The following is a 25,023-nucleotide window of genomic DNA, read 5'->3' as shown; positions in this document are numbered from 1 at the left end:
TTCTCTACTTTACGTGTGGGACGCCTGCCACAGCATGGCTTGACGAGCAGTGCGTAGGTCCACACCTGGGATCCGAACTGGCAAAACCTAGGCCGCCGAAGCAGAATGTGCGAACTTAACTGCTGCGCCACCGGGCCGGCCCCAAAAATGCCAATTTTTAAATAGCTAAGCAAAAGTGAGAACAGTACAGTGTAATTTCCCTGGAAGATTTTTCAAGAGTTCTTTTTGTAGGCCAGTAGAAAGTTATTTTTTATTATTACTTCTTCTGAATAGTATAAAGATGCCATGTGCTGGATCATGCAATAAATGAAAGTGTTGAGATAGGGGCTACTGTTTGTTTTCCCCTCCATCTGGAAGCAACCTGGCACACCTTAAAGACTGGCATTTCTATAATTTAATAATATTTATGTGTTTAAAATAGCCAAGTTTAAAGCCACAAAAACCAGAGGTTTTAAAAAAATTTGACTTCAGGTCTTAAAGATAACTCAGTATTTAATCTCTGCATTTTGCTTCCAGCTGTTTTGTATGTGGCCCTTGTCCTGCAGTCTTAAGGCAGGGTTTATGGAGGAGCCAGGGGGTAGAGACACAAGGGGAAGAGAAAGCGCTGGTCTGGAGCAGCCTGAAGGTTTGCCTTCTGAGCAGAGTATCCTGTCAGCCACGTGTAGAAGGTTCCAGAAGAGCAAGATGTGTTTCTAGCAAATCGGAAGTGGTTGGGATGTTACTGTAATAGCACTGGGCACTGCGGCTGAGGCCCTGAGGCGATGGGGCAGGCAGGGGTCAGGACTGGACAGCCTGTGCCACGCAGCACTTCCCGCCTTGGGAAAGGGGCTGGAAGGACCAGGGCTGTCATCCCCAGCCCTCCATGTGCATCAGAGTCACCACGGAGAATATCAGAGTTTGCCTACGGGGCCCCTGGGCCTAAGCTCCCTGTGGGGACAGTGAACACCGGGTGAACAATGCTTTGACTGAGAAGCACCGCATGAGTAAAGAACTTGACCTACAGGAATTCTGAGAAAGAGGAAACCACTAGACTGAGGGAAGGCTGCAAAGACGAGAGGAGACCCAAGTCAGATGGGAGCATCCAGGGCCACAGGTCTGCTGTGTATGGATGTGCAGGTTGTTGACTGCATGAGGGGACTTGTGGGACTAAAATCCAAGGGCTCTACTCGCCAAGCCCCGTGCTCCCGCTGTGTGGACTGGTGCACTTGAGGGAGAAGGACAGTGATGAACCTTGTCTGGGGGAGAAACTTCTGTTAGTGTGGGGCTAGGAAAAGGACTGACCCGCCTTCCTAGAAAGCGAGACTTTGTGGAGGGGAGGAGTGAGAAGATGGAGGAGTAGGCTGGGGGCCAGTTTCAGCAACAGGGGAAGCTGGAGTCTGCCCTGCTTCCACACATCCACCGCAGACGTCATCTCTCGGCATTCCCTGGATGCAATTAGCAGCACACGTGACCATCGCCACCACCCCCACTCTTGTCTTTCCTCCGTGTCATAGAAGGCTTTACTACGTTTACAGGGAACTTGGGACTTGACCCTGACTGGGGTTTTTACCAGTTTTATTGAGATATAATTAACACATAACATTGTCTTAGTTTTAGATGTACAGCATAATGATTTGATATACGTACATATTACGAAATGATCACTACAAGTCTAGTTAACGTCCATCACTATGCATAGTTATAGATTTATTTCGTGTGTTGAGATCTTTTAAGATCTATCCTCTTAGCAACTTTCAAATACATGCTAGAGTCTTAACTTTAGTCACTGTACTGTACATAACATCCCACAACTAGCTTATCTCATAGCGGGAAGTTTGTACATTTTCACCACCTTCACCCATTTCGCCGACCCTCCACCTCCTGCCTCTGGCAACCGCTGATCTGTTGTCTGTATCCGAGTTTAGTTTTTTTCGGATTCCATAAGTGGGATCATAGGGTATTTGCCTTTCTCTGTCTTAGCATGATGTCCTCAAGGTCCATTTGTGTTGTTGCCAATGGCAGAATTTCCTTACTTTTTATGGCTGAATAATATTCTATTGTATATGTGTATATGTACCACATCTTCTTTATCCATTCTTCTGTCACTGGACACTTAGGTTGTTTCCATATCTTGGCTCTTGTGAATAATCCTGCAATGAATGTGGGGTGCAGAGAGCTCTTCTAGATAATGATTTTGTTTTCTTTGGGTAAATACTCAAAACGGTGTTGTTGGATCATTTGGTAGTTCTATTTTTAATTTTTTGTGGAGCCGCCATACTGTTTTCCATAGTGGCTGCACCAATTTACATTCCCACCAACAATGCACAAGGGTTCCCTTTCCTCCATATCCTCTCCAACACTTGTTATTTCTCATCTTCTTGATGAGAGCCATTCTGACAGGTGTGAGGTGATATCTCATTGTGGTTTTGATTGGCATTTCCCTGGTGATTAGTGATGCTGAGCACCTTTTCATGTACCTGTTGGCCATCTGTGTGTCTTCTTTGGAGAAATGTCTGTTCGGATCCTCTGCCCATCTTTAAATCAGATGTTTTGGGCCATTGGGTTGTATGAGTCCTTTATATATTTTGGCTATTAACCCCTTATCAGACATGTGATTTGCAAATATTTTCTCCCATTCCCTAAATTGCCTTTTCATTTTGTGGATAGTTTAATTTTGTTGATAGTTTCCTTTGCTGTACAGAAGATTTTCAGCTTAATGTGGTCCCACTTGCCTATTCTTGCTTTTGGTGTCACATCCAAAAAATTATCATCAAGACTGATATCAAGGAGCTCAGCATCTCTGTTTTCTTCTGGGAGTTTTATGATTTCAGTCTTAATCCACTTTGAGTTAATTTTCGTGTATGTGTAAGATAGCGTCCAGTTTCATTCTTCTGCATGTGGGTGTCCAGTTTTCCCGGCATCATTTATTGAAGAGACTGTCCTTTCCCCATTGTATATTCTTGACTCCTTTGTCATAAATTAATTGACCATATATTCATGGGTTTATTTCTGGGCTCTGTTCTGTTCCATTGATCTATTTCTCTGTTTTTATGCCAACACCATGCTGTTGTGATTACTATGGCTTTGTAACATAGCTTGAAATCAGGAAGTGTGTGATGCCTCCAGCTTTGTTCTTCTTTCTCAAGATGCTTTGGTTATTTGGGGTCTTTTGTGGTTCCGTACAAATTTGGGGATTGTTTTTTCTGTTTCTGTGAAAAATGCCATTGGAATTCTGAGAGAGATTGCACTGAATCTGTAGATTGCTTTGGGTAGTTTGGACATTCTGACAATGGTAACTCTTCCAGTCCAAGAGCCTGGAACACCTTTCCACTTACATGTATCGTCTTCAATTTCTTTCATCAGAGTCTTATAGTTTTCAGTGTACAGATCTTTTACCTTCTTGGTTAAATTTATTCTTAGGTATTTCATCCTTTTTGGTGCTATTGTAAATGGGATTGTTTTCTTCTTTTCTCCTTCTGAGAATGCCACGCTTTGAAAGCATCTTAAACAACTGTTGACATTACCGTAAAGCAGATATCAAGACGATGTTTTATATCAACATGTTCTCTGAATGTGAATCAGTTAACTTGGGAATCAACCAAGGCAATTTCAAAAAACATGTTTATAGAAATACTACGAGTATGGTTGTCAGAAATGGTCACAAGAAATGGTCACGAGTCAAAGGTAAATCATTCTTTGAAATTAGATTATCCTTAGAAGTGAACGCTAATAAAAAGTGTGTGAAATGCAGCTAAAGTAGTCCTTCAGGGACATTTATAAGTTTAAATGCTACTATTAGAAAAGAAAAATGCCTCAGGATTATTGGGTCTACACCTTAGGAAATTAGAAATAGGATAAGAACAAACCAAAAGTAAATGAAGGAAGAAAATAAAAATGATAAGGGGAGAAATTAGTAAAGTAGAAAATAGTAATACCGTGAAGACAAAATACAAAATGGATTTTGCAAAGACTTAAAAAATTGAAAATCTCTGGCAAAATTGAGCAAAGGAGAAAAGAGCGAGAGAGAAGAGCGCATAAATAATCTTAGACGCTGCGGGCGCAGAATAATGGACCCCCAACTGTCCACGTCCTAATCCCAGAGCCAGTGGACCTGTGACCTTTCCTGGCAAAAGGGACTCTGCAGATGTGGTGAGGGCAGGACCCTGAGATGGAGACATCATCCTGGATTATTCAGGCAGGTCCAGGCCACTCACAAGTCCGTAAAAGTGGAAGAGAGAGGCAGGAGAGTTAAGAATCAGGTAATGTCATAAGGACGCTCCCCACCGTTGTTGGCTTTACAGACGGAGCAAGGTGCCACACGCCAGAGCTGCCAAGTGCGAGGAGCGGGTCCTCTCGGGAGCCTCAGAAAAGGCACACAGCCCTGCCAACGTGCAGTTTTTAGCCCGTGGAGCCTGTGTTGGACTCTGACCTGTAGAAGTAAAGATAATAAATTCGTGTTGTGTAAGAGCAGCTTCGCGATTTGTTCCAGGAGCAGAAGGAGCGTCATATGGGCACGGATGGGGCTTATGCTGTGCACGCCATGGAGGTTCAAACAGGAATGCGATCGTGCCACGGACGCGCACGGCGGTAAGCAGAATCTTAGGGTGAGTGGAGAAACTCCTAGAAAAATGTAACTTAATACTGACTGAAGAAGACAGAAGACCTGGAAGTCCGTTAACCATGATCAAAATCAAGTAAATAAAAATTTCCCAACAAGAAAATAGAAGCTCCAGGTGGTTTTATTGACTGGTTCTACCAAAAATTCAAGGAAGAGTGAATTTAAAGTTTTAACAAACTCTCCCAGAGAGTGGAAGGAATTCTGCACATTTGATGAGGTTAGTTTGAGGTTGATAAGAAGGGTAGGAGAAAAACAAATGGCAAACAATCTCACTCATGAACGTCGATGAAAAAATCCTACCAAAAACTAGCCGATCAAACCCAGCAAGCCTTTAAAAGCATGATATCTCCTAGCAAGCCAGCCTTGTTTAGATTTAGGAAATCTATTCCTTTTGAATCCTCGCGGTACCGTCTAAGGTAGAAAAAGTAGATGTTCATTCAGTAACCAGAGAAAAGGCATTTGATACAATTCAAACCCCATTAATAACAAAAAACCCCCAGCACATTGGAAATGGAAGAAAACTTCCTTACTCTGACGAAGGGTAATTATACTCACATCAGGTGGGTGAAGACGTTAACTCAGGATGCCCAGCACGGCCGGGAGAAGTTCGACTGCTTCAGCTCTTTGGGCAGCAAAGGCGTCGTGTACTGAAATGGGGGTGTGCAGACCCCGCGCCCTGGCAAGCCCACCCCTCGAGGTTCACCCTTCGGAGGGCAGGTGTCCCCATGAGACACACGCATGTTCACACAAGTATGGCTTATACCAGCCCCATGCCCGAAGTAACCTAAACGTCAACCAGAGAACATGTAAGTAATCCTTGGCGTGTTCTTCAGCTCATTGCCATAGAGGAGTGGAAATGAGTGAACTGAAGGTTGGACAACCAAGAAGGTCGCAGAAAAACACATATAGTGTGACACTGTTTATGTAAAGTATGGAGAACACGCAGATCTAAACACTGTCTGAGGGATGATGCGGAGGAAGGCAGGTGCGGAGATTGAGAGTGAGCGAGTGGGGGGGGAAGCGGGGGTGAGTCAAGCAATGACCTAACGCACAGGATGGTAAACACGGGATGCCGAGTACCCCATTACCGTGGGGGATGGAAGAGGGGATCCAGACGGGCATCTTGGTGGACTGTCCCGACACTCTGTTTCTTAACCGGCTGGGAGGTAAGTGGGAGTCGGCTGTATTAGCGTCCTTGTCTGTGTATGTGCTCCATGTATGATTTTGTGTCATAAATTCTCCCGATGTGCTGACACAGCGTGAGGGAGACACTGGGTTGTGGGGACAACTGTGTGGGGCCTTACGTGGGTGAGTGAGGACCCCACAGCAAGACTTCTCTGAAATCAAGCTTCCATTGGTGCGTCACTGTGTGCTGGGTGGATCCTCTCTCCCAGTTCACCGGCCTGGGGAGTTAATACCACTCACCCCACCAGTTGAAGCATGGCGGAGATGAACACAATCGTCTTTCTATTTTCAGCCAAACGCACTTTTATTGCCACAGGATGTGGCTACCTATGAACCCTATCTCCTTGTCCTATCACTTCAATCAAGATGCCCAGGTCCGTTTTCAGAGGAGGAAGTGCTCAGGAGATTGTAGAAAACGGTACCATTTCCCCCTCAGAGTCATTTGTTACCATTATTCATGTTCCCCGATGCAGAATTGTCAAAGTTCTTTGGGAAGGAGAGGAAAGGGGTGTAGACAGCAGGCTTGTGAACACACTGAGTCACAGCCTTCCTGCAGCTGCGTTCAGGTCTGGCTGGCTCCAGCCCCGCAGGGCCAACTCTAGAGCCAGCAAGGGCTGGCTGCCCGGTTTCCCCAAGAGCTTCTTGGTACTACTCTGCTAGTTAAGTACTTGAGTTTAGTCGGAATTCAGTTTGGGGGCAATTAGGTGAAAATCAAAAAAATGAAAAGTGATAAAAGTTAATTAAAATGTCTAATTTTGGGTGTACTTGGAAAACAATTTATTGATACTAAAAGCATGCTAATAGTAGTGGGGCCTTATGGGGGAGTGTCCAGTACACTCAGTGCCCCTAACCTGAAGGTGGCTCATGACACAGAACTTCATGTTTTTTTATTATTTTATTGTTTTTTAGAGATTGGCACCTGAGCTAACATCTGTTGCCAATCTTCTTTCTTCTTCTTCTTCTTCTTCTTCTCCCCAAAGCCCCCAGTATGTAGTTGTATATTCTAGTTGCAGGTCCCTCTGGTTGTGGCATGTGGGACGCCGCCTCAACATGGCCTGATGAGAGGTCCCATGTCCGTGCCCGGGATCTGAACCAGCAAAACCCTGGGCTGCCGAAGCGGAGCGCGAACTTAACCACTCGGCCACAGGCCGGCCCCGGGACCTGGTGTTTTGGTTGTTAGTGTGACGTCAGTGTCCCGTGACAGCGTTGCTGTAGGCGTTCCGTCCCCAGACCAGCACACAAAACCTGAAGGAGCTGCACTGCCATGCATTTGGAATTGTGAGTAATATAAAACAATGATGTTTCTAGACACGTGAGTAAACCAAAGAGAAAAATAATAGAAAACAATAGAATTGAACACAAAATTATCTAAAATTTATATTAAATGTTCATGTCTAAAAAGTAAGTTTAATTAGGAGTGAAGGAGAAAGACTTGAGAATCTGAAAGCAGGGATGATAAACTTTAAAATTCAGAGTGTTTCCTTATTATGTTAAAACTCACCTCAAATTCTGTCTCTTCTCTTCACCTGGATATTCAACTCACTTTAAAAAATTAACTCTTGGAGCTGGCCCGGTGGTGCAGTGGTTAAGTGCACGTTCTGCTTTGCTGGCTAGGGGTTCACCGGTTCGGATCCCAGGTGTGGACATGGCACCGCTTGTCAAGCCATGCTGTGGCAGGCGTCCCACATATAAAGTAGAGGAAGATGGGCATGGATGTTAGCTCAGGGCCAGTCTTCCTCAGCAAAAAGCGGAAGGTTGGCAGATGTTAGCTCATGGCTGATCTTCCTCAAAAAAAAAAATAATAATAATAATAAAAAATTTTAAAAATATTAACTCTTCTATACCACCTTACACCTGTTAAAATGGCTATAATCACACAGACTAAAAGTCACAAATGTTGGAGAGGGTGTGGAGAGAAGGGAACCCTCATACACTGCTGGTGGGAATGCAAACTGGTGCAGCCACTATAGGAAACAGTATGGAGACTCCTCAAAAAACTGAAAATAGAACTACAATAGGACCCAGCTATCCCACTACTGGGTATCTACCCAAAGAACTCGAAATCAACAATCCAAAGTAACATATGCACCCCTGTGTTCATTGCAGCACTATTCACAACACTGACACCAAATGTGTGGGTTTTTTCCCACACCAGCCGAGTCTCTGACACCAACTGGGTGTCTTACAATTCAGTTCAGTTCTGACACCATCTGCCGGGAGTTCGAGTCACATCCCACAGACTGCCCCCTCTGCAGGCCAGTCCCACCGTGGTTATGAACGGGCTGGAGTAATTTGCTGAGCAGCTCACAGAACGCAGGGAAATGCTACTCACGTTTCCCAGTTTATTATACAATAAAGGATGTGATAAAGGATACGGATGGACAGCGGAGGGCAGAGGCGCACAGGGCGAGGGCTGGGAGGACCCCGAGCGCAGGAGTTTCCGTCCCTGTGGGGCTGGGGTGCATTGCCCCCCAGCACGTGGACATGCTCACCAGTCTGGACTCTCGGAAGCCCGCAGTCTGCAGCTGCATCACTCGGGCACACGAGCGATGGCTAACGCAATCTCCAGCCCGTCTCCTCCTCGGAGGCTGGGCTGGGGCTGAGGCTTCCAAGCTTCTGATGCCGGCTCCATCTTCCTGGTGAGCGGCCCCACCCGGCAGTCACCTCCTGAGGACAAACAGGATCCTGACATCCAGGAGACTCCAAGGGGCTTGGGAGCTCTGTCAGGAACGAGAGCAGGAGAACACACGTTCCCATTACGTGATGGATGGATGGGTAACAGAAGGCAGGTGGGAAGGAGGGGAGCAGACAGGGAGGTGGGAATTAGGAGAAGTGGGCATCTGTCCGGATTGTGCAGACGCAGACCCCAGTTCGGAATTCATGTAGAGCGTCCTTGGGACCTGGCACGGAGCCCCACCGGCACGCACACTCATGGGCATCTGGGCTTTGATGGGGGCTCAGCGGGCTCAGGAGGACCGGCCGGCTTTGGCCACTGGGATGAAGTAGAGTGAAGGCTGCACTGGAGTCGACGAGGCGGCCTGGAGCAGGAGCGGGGACACCTCGTCCCCGGGACCAGTGCAGAGGACCACACGTTGGTTGTTGGCCTGGGCACGGACGGTGGGTGGACAGTGGGAGGCCAGCCTGCGGCCTCAGCCTCAACATTTCCAGAGGCAACGGGAGTCACTGTCGTGCTGCGAGGAGGAGAGAGGTCACTGACGTCGGCCCGGTGGGACCGGTCAAGGTGGAAATAATCACGGGGTTGGGGGGTAGGGGCACGGGGAAAAATGAACCTGAGCAGGGGAACGCTGGCTTGGTGGGCTGCACAGCTCCGGAAACGGGCAGTGAAGTGGGAGGAGGACTGTTGCTCAGTGCGTGCATTGCCGCAGCCACCGTGGGCCTTGGCCTGTGTGCCCACTTGTCGCCTCCTTTCTCTCCTCTGCTGCTCGGACCTCCTGCACCTGAGTTCCCAGAGCTGCCCTGTGTGCCCCCGTCCGCCTTCCCTCAGCGTCCCCTGGAGCCCCCTCTCCCCAGGCTCCTCCAGTGGTCCTCAGAGGTCATGGGGAGTGGCTGATGGCTGAATTGCTGGGTCTCTAGCCTCTGACATCGTGGCCGGGGTTCAAATGCCCTACTTCTTGGTAACGGAGAACCTCAGGCCAAGGGCACAGAAAAACGTGGATCTACACCACAGGGTGGGGGTGTGGGGCTCCTTCCGTGTTCCTCAGGTCCTGGCTGTGTGTCTTGCTGGGCCTTGACGACTCCCATGCTGGCCAGCACTGAGAGTCAGAGCTTGTTCGGGGAGGACCAGGGCTCTCGGGGCAGGAAAGAGCCTTCTAGGTCACCTGCAGGAGTCCTCTCGCTCTGTGTCCTTTTTGACATCCCTTCCCAGCTCCAGCTGCCCAGACTCTGAACTGTTCCGCCAGAGGCTTGGTATAGAGGAGAGGAGAGGAGGACGGGGGATGGTGGGATGGAGCCTGGTGGGAGGAGGGAGACGGCTGTGCATCCAGGCCTGTGTGGAGGGAGATGCAGCCCTCTGACAGCCCCCACGACCTCCACCTCCACGTGTCAGCCTGCGGGGCCCCCAGGAGCCTCCGTGCAGATGGGAAGCATTTAGCTGGAGGCATTCCACGCATCCTCCCACCCCCTGCATTTGCGAGGCTGGTCCTTGGGAGCCACTTCCCTTTCTTAGAGCTGCCCTCCTTCGCCTCTCCCCCAACTGGAGATGGAGCAAAGCAAGAAAACAGCTTCGTCGTTGTTGCAAAAGCTCTGGAAACAAAAAGCGCCTGTTTCCCGCCTGGAACAATGCTTCCTTCTCCCCCGCGGATTCGAGCCTCCATCTGGAACGGCTGGATCCCGCCTTATCTTGGCCAGGCCCCTCGTCCTCCTCCCTGGTTCCTGTCTGTTCAGCTTTTCCAGCCCCCTCCCCCACGTGTCCCTTTGGCTTGGCGTGGACGGGGCGGTGGGAGGTAGGAATGCCTCAGGAGAGCGGTGGGAAGGGCTGCGTGGGAAAGCGGGCCCTCTGTGCTCCGGGCACCGGGGGAAATGACTTGCTTCCACTGCTTTCCCATGAGCGGCTTCCACTCCCCAGCAGCGGTGCTCATTCAGTGGCTGGATCTGGGGCCAAGTTAACGCATCCACAGACACACTGCCTCGGTCGCTTAGGTAGAGAAGGACACACAGGGACCTTGGGGCCCACTCTGCTCGAGGTCTCCTTACGCTGAGATGCAGACCCCATGGGCACCAGCGCTACCTCCCAGGAAGTTATCCCAGGAGACTCATGATGGACAGGACATCCCTTAGCTAAGACTCCAAGGGAGGTGACTGTCTCATTTTTCCTGCCTCGCCGTTGTCCCATCTTTAGCATCTGTTTTCCTGGTGAATCTCCACACTGTTTTCCCCACTGAGAGCTTTGCAAACATGCTCTAAGCAACGGGAAGGCAAGGTCAGTTTGTGAGGCTGGAGAAATCGCGGTGCCCACGAGGGAGCCTCCCCGAGCAAAAGCGGGAAAACTGTGCGAGGCCTCCATTCGTTCATTTCTAACAGCTTTGTTCAAGTATAAGTGACGTGGGATAAACCGCGCGTCACTGAAGGGTACAGTATGGTGAGTCTGGATGTCTGTACAGTTGTGAAACCATCACACCACAGCCAAGCACGTGGGCCCCCCCACTGCCAGACTTGGGACCACCCACCATCCAGAAGTCAGCCCTGACTGATTCTGGAACCGTGTTTACGTCAACGTAGATGCTTGTTTTTATTTTATTTCAGAACTTTAAAAAGACACGACATGATCAGGGGGCTGGGAAGGAACTCACACCACGAAATGAGCTGTGGGCCGTCTGCAAAGCTGTCGTCCTCAGTGTGTCTGGAAGCCTCTGTCCTCAGTCTGCGGGATGTGCTCCTCCAGGCACAGCTGTCCCAAGTCCCTCTGCAGCCTCCTCGTGCCAGCCAAGCACAGCCCCTGGTGGCCCACACCTGGCACACCGTCCCCTGGCGAGTGCTGTGTGCCCACTATGTGCCAGGCCTGGCAGCAAGGCTGTGGTGAGCATGGGCGGCGGTGGGGGCCGCGTGCAGCCTGCAGGCTGTGGGGGCGCAGGGTCGGCCGTGGAGAGGGCGGTCAAGGGCAACCTGCGGAGGAAGGGCCGGCTGGGCCTGCAAGCGCACGGGAGGGAGGTGGGGCCATGGGAGGACAGGACGTGAGGCGGACAGAACGCTGGTTGCTGTTCCACCTTCACTGAGCACCTTCCATCTGTCTATTCGGGGTTGGAGAGGCCCGGACAAGGCTCAGGGGCCCCACGGCTGAGCCCAGAGAAGGAAGAGCGGGACACACACGCGCAGTGGTGGCCCCACTGATTCCGGAGTTCTAGAAGCGCGACGAGGGGCATCTGAGGGAGCTTTGAGCCTCGGTAAACCAGTATCTATGTCCTCGCATTTGCCCAAAGCCTCTGCCTCTCCGTCTGAAGCCCGGGCACGGCCCTGTGACGACCCTGGAGCGATGTCCGCCCAGGCCCAGGCTTCACTTGGGTCCCGTGACCCAGGGGCGCTGCAGTGAGATCCCCCTGGGTGACTGTTCTCTCATCACGTCACTGTGACAGTCACTTGACCTCTGACATAACCTTGAGCAGACGCTAGACTGTCAGCTCCGGGCAGGGTGCTCGGCGGGGTGTGCCATGGCCACCGCAGTCTTGCACAAGGGCCTCCTGAGCTGGGGGCCGCAATAACCCAGCTGCATGTGAGGACACGAGCCACAGGGAAATCACGTCACTTGTCCAAGGTCACCCAGCTAGGAGGTGAGCAAAGACCTGGGCCCGAGCTCTCCTTCCAAAGCCTGTTCTTCCCTCATGCCTGGAACTATAGCTACTGAGGTCTGCTGAGTGCCACATCCGGGAGCCAGAGCTCGACCTCTCTAAGACCTGAGGAGGAGAGGCTGTGAGGAAGGGGGCCGTGAGGAAGGGAGGCCGTGAGGAAGGAGAGGCAGTGAGGAAGGAGAGGCCGTGAGGGAGGAGAGGCCGTGAGGAAGGGAGGCCGTGAGGAAGGGAGGCCGTGAGGAAGGGGAGGCCGTGAGGGAGGAGAGGCGGTGAGGAAGGGAGGCCGTGAGGAAGGGGAGGCCGTGAGGAAGGGGGCTGTGAGGAAGGGGAGGCCGTGAGGGAGGGGAGGCCGTGAGGGAGGGGAGGCCGTGAGGGAGGAGAGGCCGTGAGGAAGGGAGGCCGTGAGGAAGGGAGGCCGTGAGGAAGGAGAGGCCGTGAGGAAGGGGAGGCCGTGAGGGAGGAGAGGCCGTGAGGAAGGGAGGCCGTGAGGAAGGAGAGGCAGTGAGGAAGGGGAGGCCGTGAGGGAGGAGAGGCCGTGAGGAAGGGAGGCCGTGAGGAAGGGGAGGCCGTGAGGAAGGAGAGGCCGTGAGGAAGGGAGGCCGTGAGGAAGGGAGGCCGTGAGGAAGGAGAGGCAGTGAGGAAGGGGAGGCCGTGAGGAAGGGAGGCCGTGAGGAAGGGGAGGCCGTGAGGAAGGGGAGGCCGTGAGGAAGGGAGGCCGTGAGGATGGGAGGCCGTGAGGAAGGAGAGGCCGTGAGGAAGGGAGGCCGTGAGGAAGGGGAGGCCGTGAGGAAGGAGAGGCCGTGAGGAAGGGAGGCCGTGAGGAAGGGAGGCCGTGAGGAAGGGGAGGCAGTGAGGAAGGGGAGGCCGTGAGGAAGGGAGGCCGTGAGGAAGGGGAGGCCGTGAGGGAGGAGAGGCCGTGAGGAAGGGGAGGCCGTGAGGAAGGGAGGCCGTGAGGATGGGAGGCCGTGAGGAAGGAGAGGCCGTGAGGAAGGGAGGCTGTGAGGGAGGAGGCTGTGAGGAAGGGAGGCCGTGAGGAAGGGGAGGCCGTGAGGAAGGAGAGGCCGTGAGGAAGGGGGCTGTGAGGAAGGGGAGGCTGTGAGGGAGGAGAGGCCGTGAGGAAGGGAGACCGTGAGGAAGGGAGGCCGTGAGGATGGGAGGCCGTGAGGAAGGAGAGGCCGTGAGGAAGGGGGCTGTGAGGAAGGGGAGGCTGTGAGGGAGGAGAGGCCGTGAGGAAGGGAGACCGTGAGGAAGGGGAGGCCGTGAGGAAGGGAGGCCGTGAGGATGGGAGGCCGTGAGGAAGGAGAGGCTGTGAGGAAGGGAGGCTGTGAGGGAGGAGGCTGTGAGGAAGGGAGGCCGTGAGGAAGGGAGGCCGTGAGGAAGGAGAGGCCGTGAGGAAGGGAGGCCGTGAGGATGGGAGGCCGTGAGGAAGGGGAGGCCGTGAGGAAGGGAGGCCGTGAGGATGGGAGGCCGTGAGGAAGGAGAGGCCGTGAGGAAGGGAGGCTGTGAGGGAGGAGGCTGTGAGGAAGGGAGGCCGTGAGGAAGGGAGGCCGTGAGGAAGGAGAGGCCGTGAGGAAGGGGGCTGTGAGGAAGGGGAGGCCGTGAGGGAGGAGAGACCGTGAGGAAGGGGAGGCCGTGAGGGAGGGGAGGCTGTGAGGAAGGAGAGGCCGTGAGGAAGGGAGGCCGTGAGGGAGGGGAGGCCGTGAGGAAGGGAGGCCGTGAGGAAGGGAGGCTGTGAGGGAGGAGGCTGTGAGGAAGGGAGGCCGTGAGGAAGGGGAGGCCGTGAGGAAGGAGAGGCCGTGAGGAAGGGGGCTGTGAGGAAGGGGAGGCTGTGAGGGAGGAGAGGCCGTGAGGAAGGGAGGCTGTGAGGGAGGAGGCTGTGAGGAAGGGAGGCCGTGAGGAAGGGGAGGCCGTGAGGAAGGAGAGGCCGTGAGGAAGGGGGCTGTGAGGAAGGGGAGGCTGTGAGGGAGGAGAGGCCGTGAGGAAGGGAGACCGTGAGGAAGGGAGGCCGTGAGGATGGGAGGCCGTGAGGAAGGAGAGGCCGTGAGGAAGGGGGCTGTGAGGAAGGGGAGGCTGTGAGGGAGGAGAGGCCGTGAGGAAGGGAGACCGTGAGGAAGGGGAGGCCGTGAGGAAGGGAGGCCGTGAGGATGGGAGGCCGTGAGGAAGGAGAGGCTGTGAGGAAGGGAGGCTGTGAGGGAGGAGGCTGTGAGGAAGGGAGGCCGTGAGGAAGGGAGGCCGTGAGGAAGGAGAGGCCGTGAGGAAGGGAGGCCGTGAGGATGGGAGGCCGTGAGGAAGGGGAGGCCGTGAGGAAGGGAGGCCGTGAGGAAGGAGAGGCCGTGAGGAAGGGAGGCTGTGAGGGAGGAGGCTGTGAGGAAGGGAGGCCGTGAGGAAGGGAGGCCGTGAGGAAGGAGAGGCCGTGAGGAAGGGGGCTGTGAGGAAGGGGAGGCCGTGAGGGAGGAGAGGCCGTGAGGAAGGGAGACCGTGAGGAAGGGGAGGCCGTGAGGGAGGGGAGGCTGTGAGGAAGGAGAGGCCGTGAGGAAGGGAGGCCGTGAGGGAGGGGAGGCCGTGAGGAAGGGAGGCCGTGAGGAAGGAGAGGCCGTGAGGAAGGGAGGCCGTGAGGAGGAGAGGCCGTGAGGAAGGGAGGCCGTGAGGAAGGGGAGGCCGTGAGGGAGGAGAGGCCGTGAGGAAGGGAGGCCGTGAGGAAGGAGAGGCCGTGAGGAAGGGAGGCCGTGAGGAAGGGGAGGCCGTGAGGGAGGAGAGGCCGTGAGGAAGGGAGGCCGTGAAGAAGGGGAGGCCGTGAGGAAGGAGAGGCCGTGAGGAAGGGAGGCCGTGAGGAAGGAGAGGCCGTGAGGAAGGGAGGCCGTGAGGAAGGAGAGGCCGTGAGGAGGAGAGGCCGTGAGGAAGGAGAGGCCGTGAGGAGGAGAGGCCGTGAGGAAGGAGAGGCCGTGAGGAAGGGAGGCCGTGAGGAAGGAGAGGCCGTGAGGAAGGGAGGCCGTGAGGAAGGAGAGGCCGTGAGGAAGGGAGGCCGTGAGGAAGGAGAGGCCGTGAGGAGGGGGCCGTGAGGAAGGGGCCGTGAGGAAGGGGGTTCCTGCTCTCACGTATGAGTGAGGCCAGCTTACAGAAGTTGTTCTTTTCAGGGACGACCTCTGTTTTGAGGGACTGAATCATTTTTACCCGGATTATCTAGCATAATCGACGTCAGTTAGTCGTTTGATGGTGGGCTCTAACCACGTCTAGACGGCTCCCTGACAGCAACACCCAGGTTCAGCTTCGATAGGGGAGCTGGGACCACAGCCTGGCCGAGTCACGGATAAACATGACCGTGGCAGGAAGCACCTATGTCACCTGTTTTTGTGTGAAGAAGCAGAGGCACAGCAGTTAGAGCAGCTGCTGGTCGCCGTGTAGCCAGTACGTGGGCCCCGGGATCAGAGCTGGGGATGGGGCGTTGTGCCCAGACCAGGACAGCCCGGTCCCCGGGTGGGGGCTCGGGCTCCTCCAGGGTCCATGGGTCCAGGCACCCTGGTAGGCGCACACTGAAGCCCGTGTCTTCAGCAGGGCCTCGTGGGAGCTCTCACCCTGTCGTCAGTGAGGAAAGTGGGGCGTGGGACATTAAATTGCCAGCCTGTGGGGCAGAGGAGGCAGAAGGGGCCCCAGTCTGTCTGATTACAGGGCCCGAGCCCGTAACCCCGGCCACTGCCCTCCTCAGCTTCCCCGGCCAGAGCAGCTCTCACATCTCCCCTCCGCCCGGGGGTCCGGGGACGTGCATGGGGTGGAGGCCAGGCGCAGAGGGAGCGACATGCCCTCGTTGTTTCTCTCCTTCTCAGACGCTGTACACGGAACGTCGGTGTCCCCCCTGCATTCACACGTCGCCGTCGTAATCCCGAGGTGACGATATTTGGAGGGGAGCCTTTGGGAGGTGATTAGGTCATGAAGATGGAGCCCTCAGGAATGGGGCTAACCCTTATTAAAAAGACCCACAGATCCCTCGCCCCTTCCTCCATGTGAGGACACAGAGAGAAAACGTTGTCTATGAAACAGGAAGGGGTTCTCACCAAACACCAACTCCGCCCGCGCCTTCATCTTGGACTTCCCGCCTCCAGAACTGGGAGGAGTTGACGTCTATCGTTTAAGCCTCGCAGTTTGTGGCACTTGTTACATCCGCCCAAACAGACTGCCACACGGAGTATCCTGAATAGAGCAGAAATTACCTCCTGCCCTGTGCGTGGATCCTGGGATTTACTTAATTTGCAATTAATAAGGGTATATTTTATATCCAATTAATAAAGGGAATCATTGTATTTGTTAAAAGAGTATTTTTTCAGAGCAGTTTTAGGTTCACAACAAAATTGAGGGGAAGGTACCGAGATTTCCCATATGCCCCCTGCGCCCCACCCCCCGACATGCACAGCCTCCCCCATTATCAATATCCCCATGAGACGGTGCATTTGTCGCAACTGATGAACCTACACTGACATGTCATCATCACCCAAAGTCCATAGTTTACATTAGGGTTCACTCTGGGTGTTGTACATTCTCTAGGTTTGGACAAACGTATAATGACACGTATTTATGCATTAAAGTATCATTATAGCATCATATTAGTATCATACAGTATATTATAGTATCATAATACTATCATTATAGTATCATACAGAGTAGTTTCACTGCCCTAGGAACCCTCTGTGCTCCCCCATTATCCCTCCCTCTCATCATTATGTTTTCTAAAGTATCAGTGAGCTTTTAAAACCTTTTTTATTGACATAGAGCATATATTCCATTAGTACATTAATCGTGTGTTCAGTTTAGCAAAATTTTACAAGCTGAACACATCCACATGTCTACTTCTCCATCGAGATACATTGACCATTTTCATCACCCCTCAAATTCCTTTATAGCCTTTCCTGGTTGATCCCCCCAAAAGCACTGCCCGTTCTGATTCCTATCATCGTACGTTGGTTTCGCCTCTCTTGGATTTCATAAGAAGGGCATCGTACCCCGTGCAGCCTTCTGTCTGGCGTTGTCACACAACACAACGTTTCTGAGATTCCTCTCTGCCACCAAGCGCGCCTCAGTTTCTTCCTTCCTATGAGCAGTGTTCTCTTGTGTGAGTATACCACGCTTTGCTTACACAGTCACCCTCGATGGAATTAGTGTTGTCTCCAGTTTTGAACTATTTGTACTGTTTTGAACCGTTCAAACTGTTATGAACAAAGAATTCTTGTAACAGTCTCTTTAGGGGCTATATTTTCATTTGTCTCGGCTACGTACTTAGGAGTAGGATTGCTATGGCTGTCCTACGAGAAACCGCAAAGCTCTTTTTCTAAGTGGTTGTGCCATTTGCTCCCCCCCAACAACGTAGAGTTGTGCTGGTTAATGTTATGGGGCACCTGACAGCCACAGGGGGCTCAGGTTGAACACTATTTCTGGGGGTGTCTGTGAGAGTGTTTCTGGATGTGATTAGCATTTGAACTGGGGGACTCAGGAAAGCAGATGGCCCTTCCCAATGTGAGTGGGCATCATCCAATCCGTTGAGGGCCTGAATAGGACAAAATGTGCAGGAAGGAGGAATTCATCCCTTGTTTTCTTGCCTCACTGATGAACAGGGACATCTCACCTGATCTTCTCCAGCCCTCAGCCTACGATTTACACCATCGGCTCCCCTGGATCCCAGACTGAATTACACCACCCACTTTCTTGGGTCAGATGGCAGGTCATGGGACTTCTCAGCCTCCATGATTGTGTCAGCCAATTCCTCATAAAAAGTCAATCTCTTCCTCTCTTTCTCTCTCTGTATCCTATTGCTTCTGTTTCTCTGAAGAACTCGGTCTAATACAGTAGTAGTTCCAGTTGCTCCACATCCTTACCAACACTTGCTACCGTCAGTCTTTAATTTTTGCAATTCTAGTGTGGAGATAGTGGTCTCTACACTGCTAGTAATGATGGTGCTACTGTATTGTCCCCACAGGTCCCAAAACCATTATTTCTGAGTGAAAAATGATGACACAGTAGCAGCTTCTTGAACTTCCTTAAGTTTTTGAAAACAAACTTGTGACCCACTTATTAGAAATATTGATTTAATATGTTTTCTTTCTCCTGAAAAAAACCACGATGGACCTAAATAATTATTACGGGTAACCAGGCACCGATTCTTGCCAGACCTCACACTGGGTTCTTTGTAGAGTTCTCCCGTTCAAACTTCTTATCTATGATGTCGATATCGTTAGCCACATTTTCTGGATGGTTGGACGGAAGCTCAGAGACTTGTATAATTCACACAAGATTCACACAGCATCAGAAACCAGAATACGGTCCCCAAATTCAGGCCAAATCGCTTCTTTATTCCATACACAGTACTATTTTCCTCTTGTCTCCGGTCTACTTGATCAGAAAACATAACAAGCGTCAGGATTTTCTAGTGTGGCAAACTAGAACGAATTCACTTGCCTCTTTACCTCTGTTGACTACGACCATTAAGATAATCGTCCAGGTAGAAGACCTGGCAAAGAACCCTAGGAAGAGAGACCTGAAGCAATTTTTCTGATGTTAAGGTCACTGACAGGAAATATCTTTTTCAATTGATTCAGGCTCTTGTGTCTTCACAGTGTGCTGTAAGATGGGTCTGAAATAGTGTTTAAAAATAACTCAGTCTATTTCCATAAAATTAGCAAATGCTAATAACAAAGATTGTGCATTTCCTTACCTACTCCCATTTATCCCCCAACCATTGTAGTCTTTATATGTTACCTATGATTTACATTAGTCAAAATTGGCAGGGAAAGAACTTTTACAGAGCATCTAGAAAGGTGAGTCTTAAGTTACCTTTAAGGGACTTAATGTTTAAATTAGTTTTATGACATTTAGCTACTTTCTTTTTATTCTTTAGGTCAAGTGAATGGGACTAGAGCTCTCTGAGATGTCCAGCAGTTCTAAAATTCTCGCTTCCAATTATTTCTATGATTCAGCAATTTGGGCAGGAGAAGGGAGAGGAGTCTGGCATCTAACACATCTGTTAACTGCATTGACCAGGTAACATTCTTCAGATGTCATTTTGTTTTTTCGTATTTTTGTTAAAGATTTTTGTCTCACGTTTCTCCCTTTAGTAGTACTCGTAACCATAATTTGTCTCCTTTTTTAAAAGTATTAAAATTAACAAATTCTCCTGGTAAACAATTCCAACAGCGCAGAAGAGCAACATTCTTGTCGATCCTAGGACTCGTCTATGCAGAACCAACACACGCATCTATCCTGAACCACAAATGGGCTCATAGTGTAATGATGCTTTCCAAGCCTAGGAAGCACCATCCATTCTAAGAGCAACCCAAGAGGAGAGGCTCCACCCTCTTATAACCACTTTCTGGGGCTCACAAGTTCCAGAACTGTAGAACCACGTGCGCTGGAAAGGTACCCGGGAATAAGCAGCGCTCCCCGGGAAGGGCAAGCTCTAAATCGCGCCCTGGAAACGCGTGAAATCACAGCACCTCCAAACGCCCAGGCTGGGCGGGTCCGAGGTCAGCTGACCTTCCGGGGGGCCAGGAACGCCCCCGCTCGGGGTCGGTTCCAGAAAGCAGGGGCGATGCTCGGGGGTGGTCCGCCGCCCGGGGTCCCCGGGGATGGAGGGCGCCTGGGCCTCCCTGCCCACGCGCGCGCACCCGGGCGGGGCGTTGGGCCGAGGGCGGAGGGACGCGGGCAGCCACGTGGCCTCGCAGGAATGCGCGGGCGCTAGGGCGGAGCGCGGCCGAGTAACGGGCAGGCACGTCAGCCAATGGGCTCCCAAGTAGGCCCGGGCCGGCCAATCACGGCGTGGGGGTGGAGCGGCCTTCCCGTGGGCGGGGCCAGGGCGCATCCCGGGGCGGCGGACGCGGGGCGGGGAGAGGGGCGCTCGGAGGGACGGCGGGCGGGTGTCCCGGCGAGGTGAGTGGGGTCCGGGGTCGGAGGTCCCGGCGGGGTGAGTGGGGCGGGGGCTCGGGGCTCTCGGTGGCGTGATTGGGGCTGGGGCGGGGGTCTTTGAAGGGCGCGGGAGCCTTTCGCGGGGACTCGGAGTTTTCTTTTTTCTTTGAAAGTTGCACTTCTGCCCAAGTCCCCCAACAAGCCAATCCCGCCGCTGCGTGGACTCCGGCTGTGCGCCCACCCTGGAGGTTTTGTGCGGCAGGGCGAGGACAGCTCGGGGTGGCCCCTGCCCCCGGGCAGGGACAGTGCAGGTTAAGGCCCATGAGCAGCCCCCCAACTTCAAGGGGGAGCCCCTGTCCCCCGGACAGTGCAGGTGAAGGCCCATGACCAGTCCCCCAACTTAAGCCCGGTGCCCCCTGTCCCCCATAATGGTAATGGGCCATCAGGAATGTGCAGGAGGGACCCCCCAGCCCTGGGCCTGGAGGCTGGAGTAAACCCCACCGCGCTGAATTGGCGTGAGGAATGAAGAGCTGAGGTGTTCGTGTGGGGAACAGCAACTTATGTTTCCTCTGGAGGCCAAGGTCCTTGGCCCACTTGAGGATGAAGATAGTTGCTGCTTCAAAGCCCGTCTGTTCTCCTTACCCGCGGGTGCCGCTGCTCCGGGATCTGAATTTGGGGCGGCGCTTCGTCCGCAGGTGCCTCCTTATCCGCACCTGGCAACACTCCTCCCCTCCGGGAGACCCTAAATTTTGAAAGTAAAAATCTGAGTGACTGTCTCGACTTTTAACAGGATGCCAGCGTTGTGAGAAAGCCTCAGCCTGTTTGGTGCGATGGAGTGTTCGTTTCAGTCACTAACTTTCGCTGGAGGTTAAAATTCTCATTAACTCGAAACACAGTGGGCTTTTATCGTCTCTCTAGCTGAGCCACAAAGTAGAAGTTAAGTCCCTCTCAGTGTTCTGGATTTGGAGCAAGAGTTACTTAATTGCCCTCCAGGTAGAACGTTGCGAGAGATAACAGCTTCACTGTTCATTTATTGCTTAAGAGATGTACTTTCAACACCTGTTTTATAGAAAACAACTTTTATTAGAAAGGAAGGTGAGATTTTCTCCTTGTGTATTCTGCCTCGTAAGCTCTCCCAGCGTTTATTCAATTGGCCCCAGGGTCTGATTTCGTGGCCAGCTTCTCTGCTTAGATCCACGGTGACGTTATGGTCAGACATAGACTTTCGTGATTTCCTGTCAGTAAGAAAAGCTGTTCGTCTAAGGTGCTGTTTGATAATTGATTAGTCTCTTCATACAGGCCAGTTATCATCGAAGGAGTCATAGACGATTCGCGGATGGTAAAATTCAAAGTTACTCAAAGTAGGTTTTTTGACATGCCACATTTTCTCCGCAGTTTCTTGCGGTGAAGTTAGAAGAAAACCCTTTGGGATTCTAGATGGGGCATGTGGAAGGCCTGGAGGGGCCTGGCCTCAGGAGCCCTGGGGTCGAGTTCTGAGCTGCTCGCCTGACCCTGGGTGAGCCGGGTCGTCCCACAGAACTGCAGGGCACTCACGCGTGAAATCGCTGGAAGCCGATCGGATGAAAATGTTTTTAAACAAAAAATGTTCTGCCTGAGTCAGAGCATAATAAAAATGGGGTGATTTTTGGCTGTAGTACTCTGTAAGAAATAGTTTTTAAAAACCCCTGTTGTAGGGTAGGTTATTCGTTTGTTGCACAAGGCATAGTGGAAAGGCTGCAATGAAAAATTCAGATAGAGATGTTCAGAGCGTGTTAATGTCCAATTCACACGCTGTTTGAGGTTTTCGCAGGTAGAAAGGATGGAGGAGGGAGATAACACAGGAGGGAGCGCAGGCGTCACGTTTGTGAGGCAGCTCTCGAGTAAGCCTCAGGGAAGTGGACTTTTGGAAGAACAAGGGGGACGTTCCAGGAGCGTGGCAGCAGAGCGGGGAGCTGCAGGTCCAGGTGCTTGACCGGGGCCGAGAAGTGAGGCTGGGACTGCGTTCTGCAGGAGCGTGTGGGGCAGGGCCAGCTCCAAGGGGTGGCTGTGGTGTCCTCCGTCACAGGTGATGGCTGCCAGCCCTGCCTGAGAACAGGTGAGGCACAGCTGGAGACCGACTTACATGCCACCAGCTCCGACCCATCCCACCCCCTCTTTGTCTCTCCTTCCCAACTCCAAGTCAGGCTTGCAAAGCTGCCGGGCCTAGACGTTTGTTTTTGCTCCTTCCTTTAGTTTTGTGTGTCAGTTTTCAAAACTTTGATGATAAAAGTGACCAGTCTTGGGGCTGGCCCTGTGGTGTAGTGGTTAAGTTCAGCACCCTCTGCTTCGGCGGCCTAGGGTTTGCAGGTTCGGATCCTGGGTGTGGACCTACACCACCACTCGTCTGCCATGCTGTGGCAGTGACCCATAATATAAAATAGAGGAAGACTGGCATGGTTGTTAGCTCAGGGCCAATCTTCCTCAGCAAAAAAAGAAAAAAAAAGACATTCAAAGTCCAAAGTCAGATATATACATGATTTTCAAACTTCTGCTCTCCCTCCTCAGTTTGGATCATGAAGAGCTGGCCAAACAAGAAAAGCCTAGGAGTTGTGTTTTGATAAAACTGTGCTTTGCACAGCTAGTATTTTATTCTGTTACTCGCTTCACTTTCCTGGGAGGGAACTACTGTGGCGACTTGGGCTTGGCCTCTGATCTTGAAGAAGTTAGATAAGTGAGTGGGGAGAGCGGGGTTTGTGCTGGTGCGTCCTCACTGCCCGTTTGAGCGCAGTTTCCAGCGGGGGTCGGACGGCGTGGTCTGGAGAGGGCAGCCTGCAGCTCCCAGTGCCCCGGGCCCCTGGGCCGGTCCCCGCGATGGGGCCCAGCTGTGCCTGCCTTCACTGTGGCTTCCAAGTGGCTCGAAGCTGTCGGGCATTTGCCAAGCGCATGGGTAGGATCCTGCGTGGGCCAGTGTAGACACAGCCCAGGGAGTTCCAGGGTTGAGGCTGATCGCGTTTCAGAGGCTGGAGTCGGCTTCTGTGGGAGAAGCACTGAGCTCTGGCGGAAGGAATTTCACCCACGCTGTGGGCCTGGCCGGTTCGCAGCTGGGCCGTGGAGGCTTGGTCGAGGCCAAGCCGCGGGCTGTCGCTCTGTGTGGGGCGGGCACCTCCTCCCTCCAGGGACACGACTCCCGAGGCTCCCGCCCCCAGAAGCTGTAAGAGGATGGATTCATGCTTTGTTCTCAAGTGCTTGGCTCAGCAGGTGGGGGCAGTGGCCACTCGGGCGGCGTTGCCTCGTGTCCAGCCTGCCCGGCTCCGCACGGGAGCGTGGGCCCGGTGCCCTCTGGGGCCTGTGAGCCAGCCGCGGGACCCTCCTCACTGACCGAGGCTGGAGGAAAGTGCTCCTCCTCCCAGTGCTCGCCCCATGGGACGTGCAGTAGGTCCCTTTTCGGCTGGGACTGAAATCTGAAGTCGTGCTGTTTGGTTCCGCCGACTGGAGGGGACACGGATCTGCAGCTGTGGCCCGGGGCGCGGGGTGCTGGGCACGGGGTGCGGGGTGCTGGGTGTTGGGTGCAGGTCTGCGCTGGGAGCAGGAGGGCTGGGGAGGCCCCAGGCGCTGCTTCCCCGAGAAGCTCAGACCTGCCCGCTCGGTGACTTCGTAGGAAAGAATGAAGGGCGCAGCGTCTGCCAGGCGGGACTATCTGGGAAACGGATCACGAATCTGGGGGGCTGGGCGAGGGCAGGCGTGGGGCCGTGGGTCTCCGTGGCGCCTCTCTGAGCCCATCCGCGGGACAAGGCTCAGAACGTGGGACGCGCCTCTCCCTCGCCCTGAGGAGCCGCTTGTCCCTCCTCCACGACGCTCTCTAGGAGAAAGAGGGGGACCCCAGGGGACGGGGGCGGCCGGGTGACCTGCCCGTGAGCAAGGGGGGTGTCTCGTTTCAGACACGGCGTGATTCTCAGGTGCTCGTTCTCCCGGCGCCGCGCAGGGGCCCGCCGGTGGACTGCTCTTCCCGGGCGCTGGCCGTGGCGTCCTGGCCATGCAAAGGCCCCCAGCACCCTGGGCCCGGGGCTTCACGAGTCAACTGCTAAGCTACCGTTTTAGGCCCCATTTTCTCCCCTGCTGAAACGGTTTAGTGCCATTTTGTTCGCATGTGTTTTTTACATCAAATTCTCATAATTTTTAAAAAGTAACTTCTGCAAAAAGCACCAACATCTCTACAAACGGAAACCATCTCTGTGGTCCCGTGACAAGCAGTGATGTGGCGCTGACACATCTGCAGATGACTGCATGGATGTTTAGTGAGCACCTGCTAGGTGCTAAGTACTAAGTACTAAGCATCCTGAGACCCAGGACTGGGCAGGGAACAACATAGACGGAGTCTCCTTCTTGTGGGCCCATGTCCTGGGGTCCAGGAGAGACGATGGGCAAGGACAGCAGACGGCCCCTCAGGTGATGCTCAGTGCAGGTGCTGGGGGCGCTGGGCTGCTGTTTACACAGGTGGCCCCGGGAGCCTCACAAGGGGATATTTGAGTGAAGATTGAAAGAAGGGGGGTGATGTCTGCGGCAACAGCTTTCTGGGCAGAAGGGACAGCACGTGCAAAGGCCCTGGGGCAGCCGTGTACCGGCAGTCCAGGAGCAGAAGGCCCGGGTCTGGAGAGCTGGGAGTGAAGGAGGTGGGGCAGGACTTGGCCTCCGCGAGGTGCAGAGTGACAGGAAGCCATGGCAGGGTGCTGGCTGGTGGACTCCTGCTTTCAGTGGGCCGTCCTGGCTTCATGTTGAGAGCAGACTAGAGGGGCAGGGAGATGGAAGGAGGGCAGGAGGGAGAGACGGTCGGTCGCATCCTGGATGTGTTTTGAAGGAGGCACTAACGGGCTTTGCTGACGGTGATGCTGGGAAGGAGAGAGAGGAGGAGTGGAGGACCCCTCGTCCTGAGCGGGAGGCAGGAGGAGGTGCCGTTCCAGTGCTGCCTGTGAGGTCCTCTCGGGGTGGAGCCGGCCCAGGAGCCCCACGGGGGTCCCGGGTGCGTGTAGAGCTGTGAGGCGGGACGAGGTTCCCCCAGGGAGGGCAGAGCTGGGACCC

At 53.4% G+C, this 25,023-nt stretch overlaps 2 protein-coding genes across 24 annotated transcripts in view; both read left to right on the top strand.

Annotated features, from left to right (window-relative positions):
• The window catches only part of CLN8 (CLN8 transmembrane ER and ERGIC protein), a 53,093-nt gene extending 34,019 nt beyond the window's left edge, over positions 1–19,074 (top strand). For 5 of the 6 annotated variants that reach the window (XM_044760535.2, XM_044760537.2, XM_044760539.2 and 2 more), the window contains exons 3-4: positions 11,045–11,317; positions 15,906–16,385. In XM_044760535.2, the coding sequence (XP_044616470.2) occupies positions 11,045–11,317; positions 15,906–15,959 (327 nt within the window). In that variant the 3' untranslated portion in view covers positions 15,960–16,385. Of the gene's footprint in view, positions 1–11,044; positions 11,318–15,905; positions 16,386–18,964 lie in introns of those variants that run through there. The other variant, XM_070500156.1, reaches the window with a different exon arrangement.
• Positions 18,970–25,023, top strand: part of ARHGEF10 (Rho guanine nucleotide exchange factor 10) — a 131,651-nt gene continuing 125,597 nt past the window's right edge. For 13 of the 18 annotated variants that reach the window (XR_011498907.1, XR_011498908.1, XM_070500151.1 and 10 more), the window contains exon 1: positions 19,907–19,992. The gene's annotated coding sequence lies outside the window, so the exon portion shown is untranslated. Of the gene's footprint in view, positions 19,108–19,459; positions 19,590–19,906; positions 19,993–25,023 lie in introns of those variants that run through there. The other 5 variants (XM_070500140.1, XM_044760528.2, XM_070500142.1 and 2 more) reach the window with 5 other exon arrangements.

The sequence above is a fragment of the Equus asinus genome, chromosome 27 (genome assembly GCF_041296235.1).
Source record: "Equus asinus isolate D_3611 breed Donkey chromosome 27, EquAss-T2T_v2, whole genome shotgun sequence".
Classification (NCBI taxonomy): domain Eukaryota; kingdom Metazoa; phylum Chordata; class Mammalia; order Perissodactyla; family Equidae; genus Equus; species Equus asinus.
The sequence above is the reverse complement of the archived record's forward strand: the minus strand, read 5'-3'. Positions and strand labels throughout refer to the sequence as shown.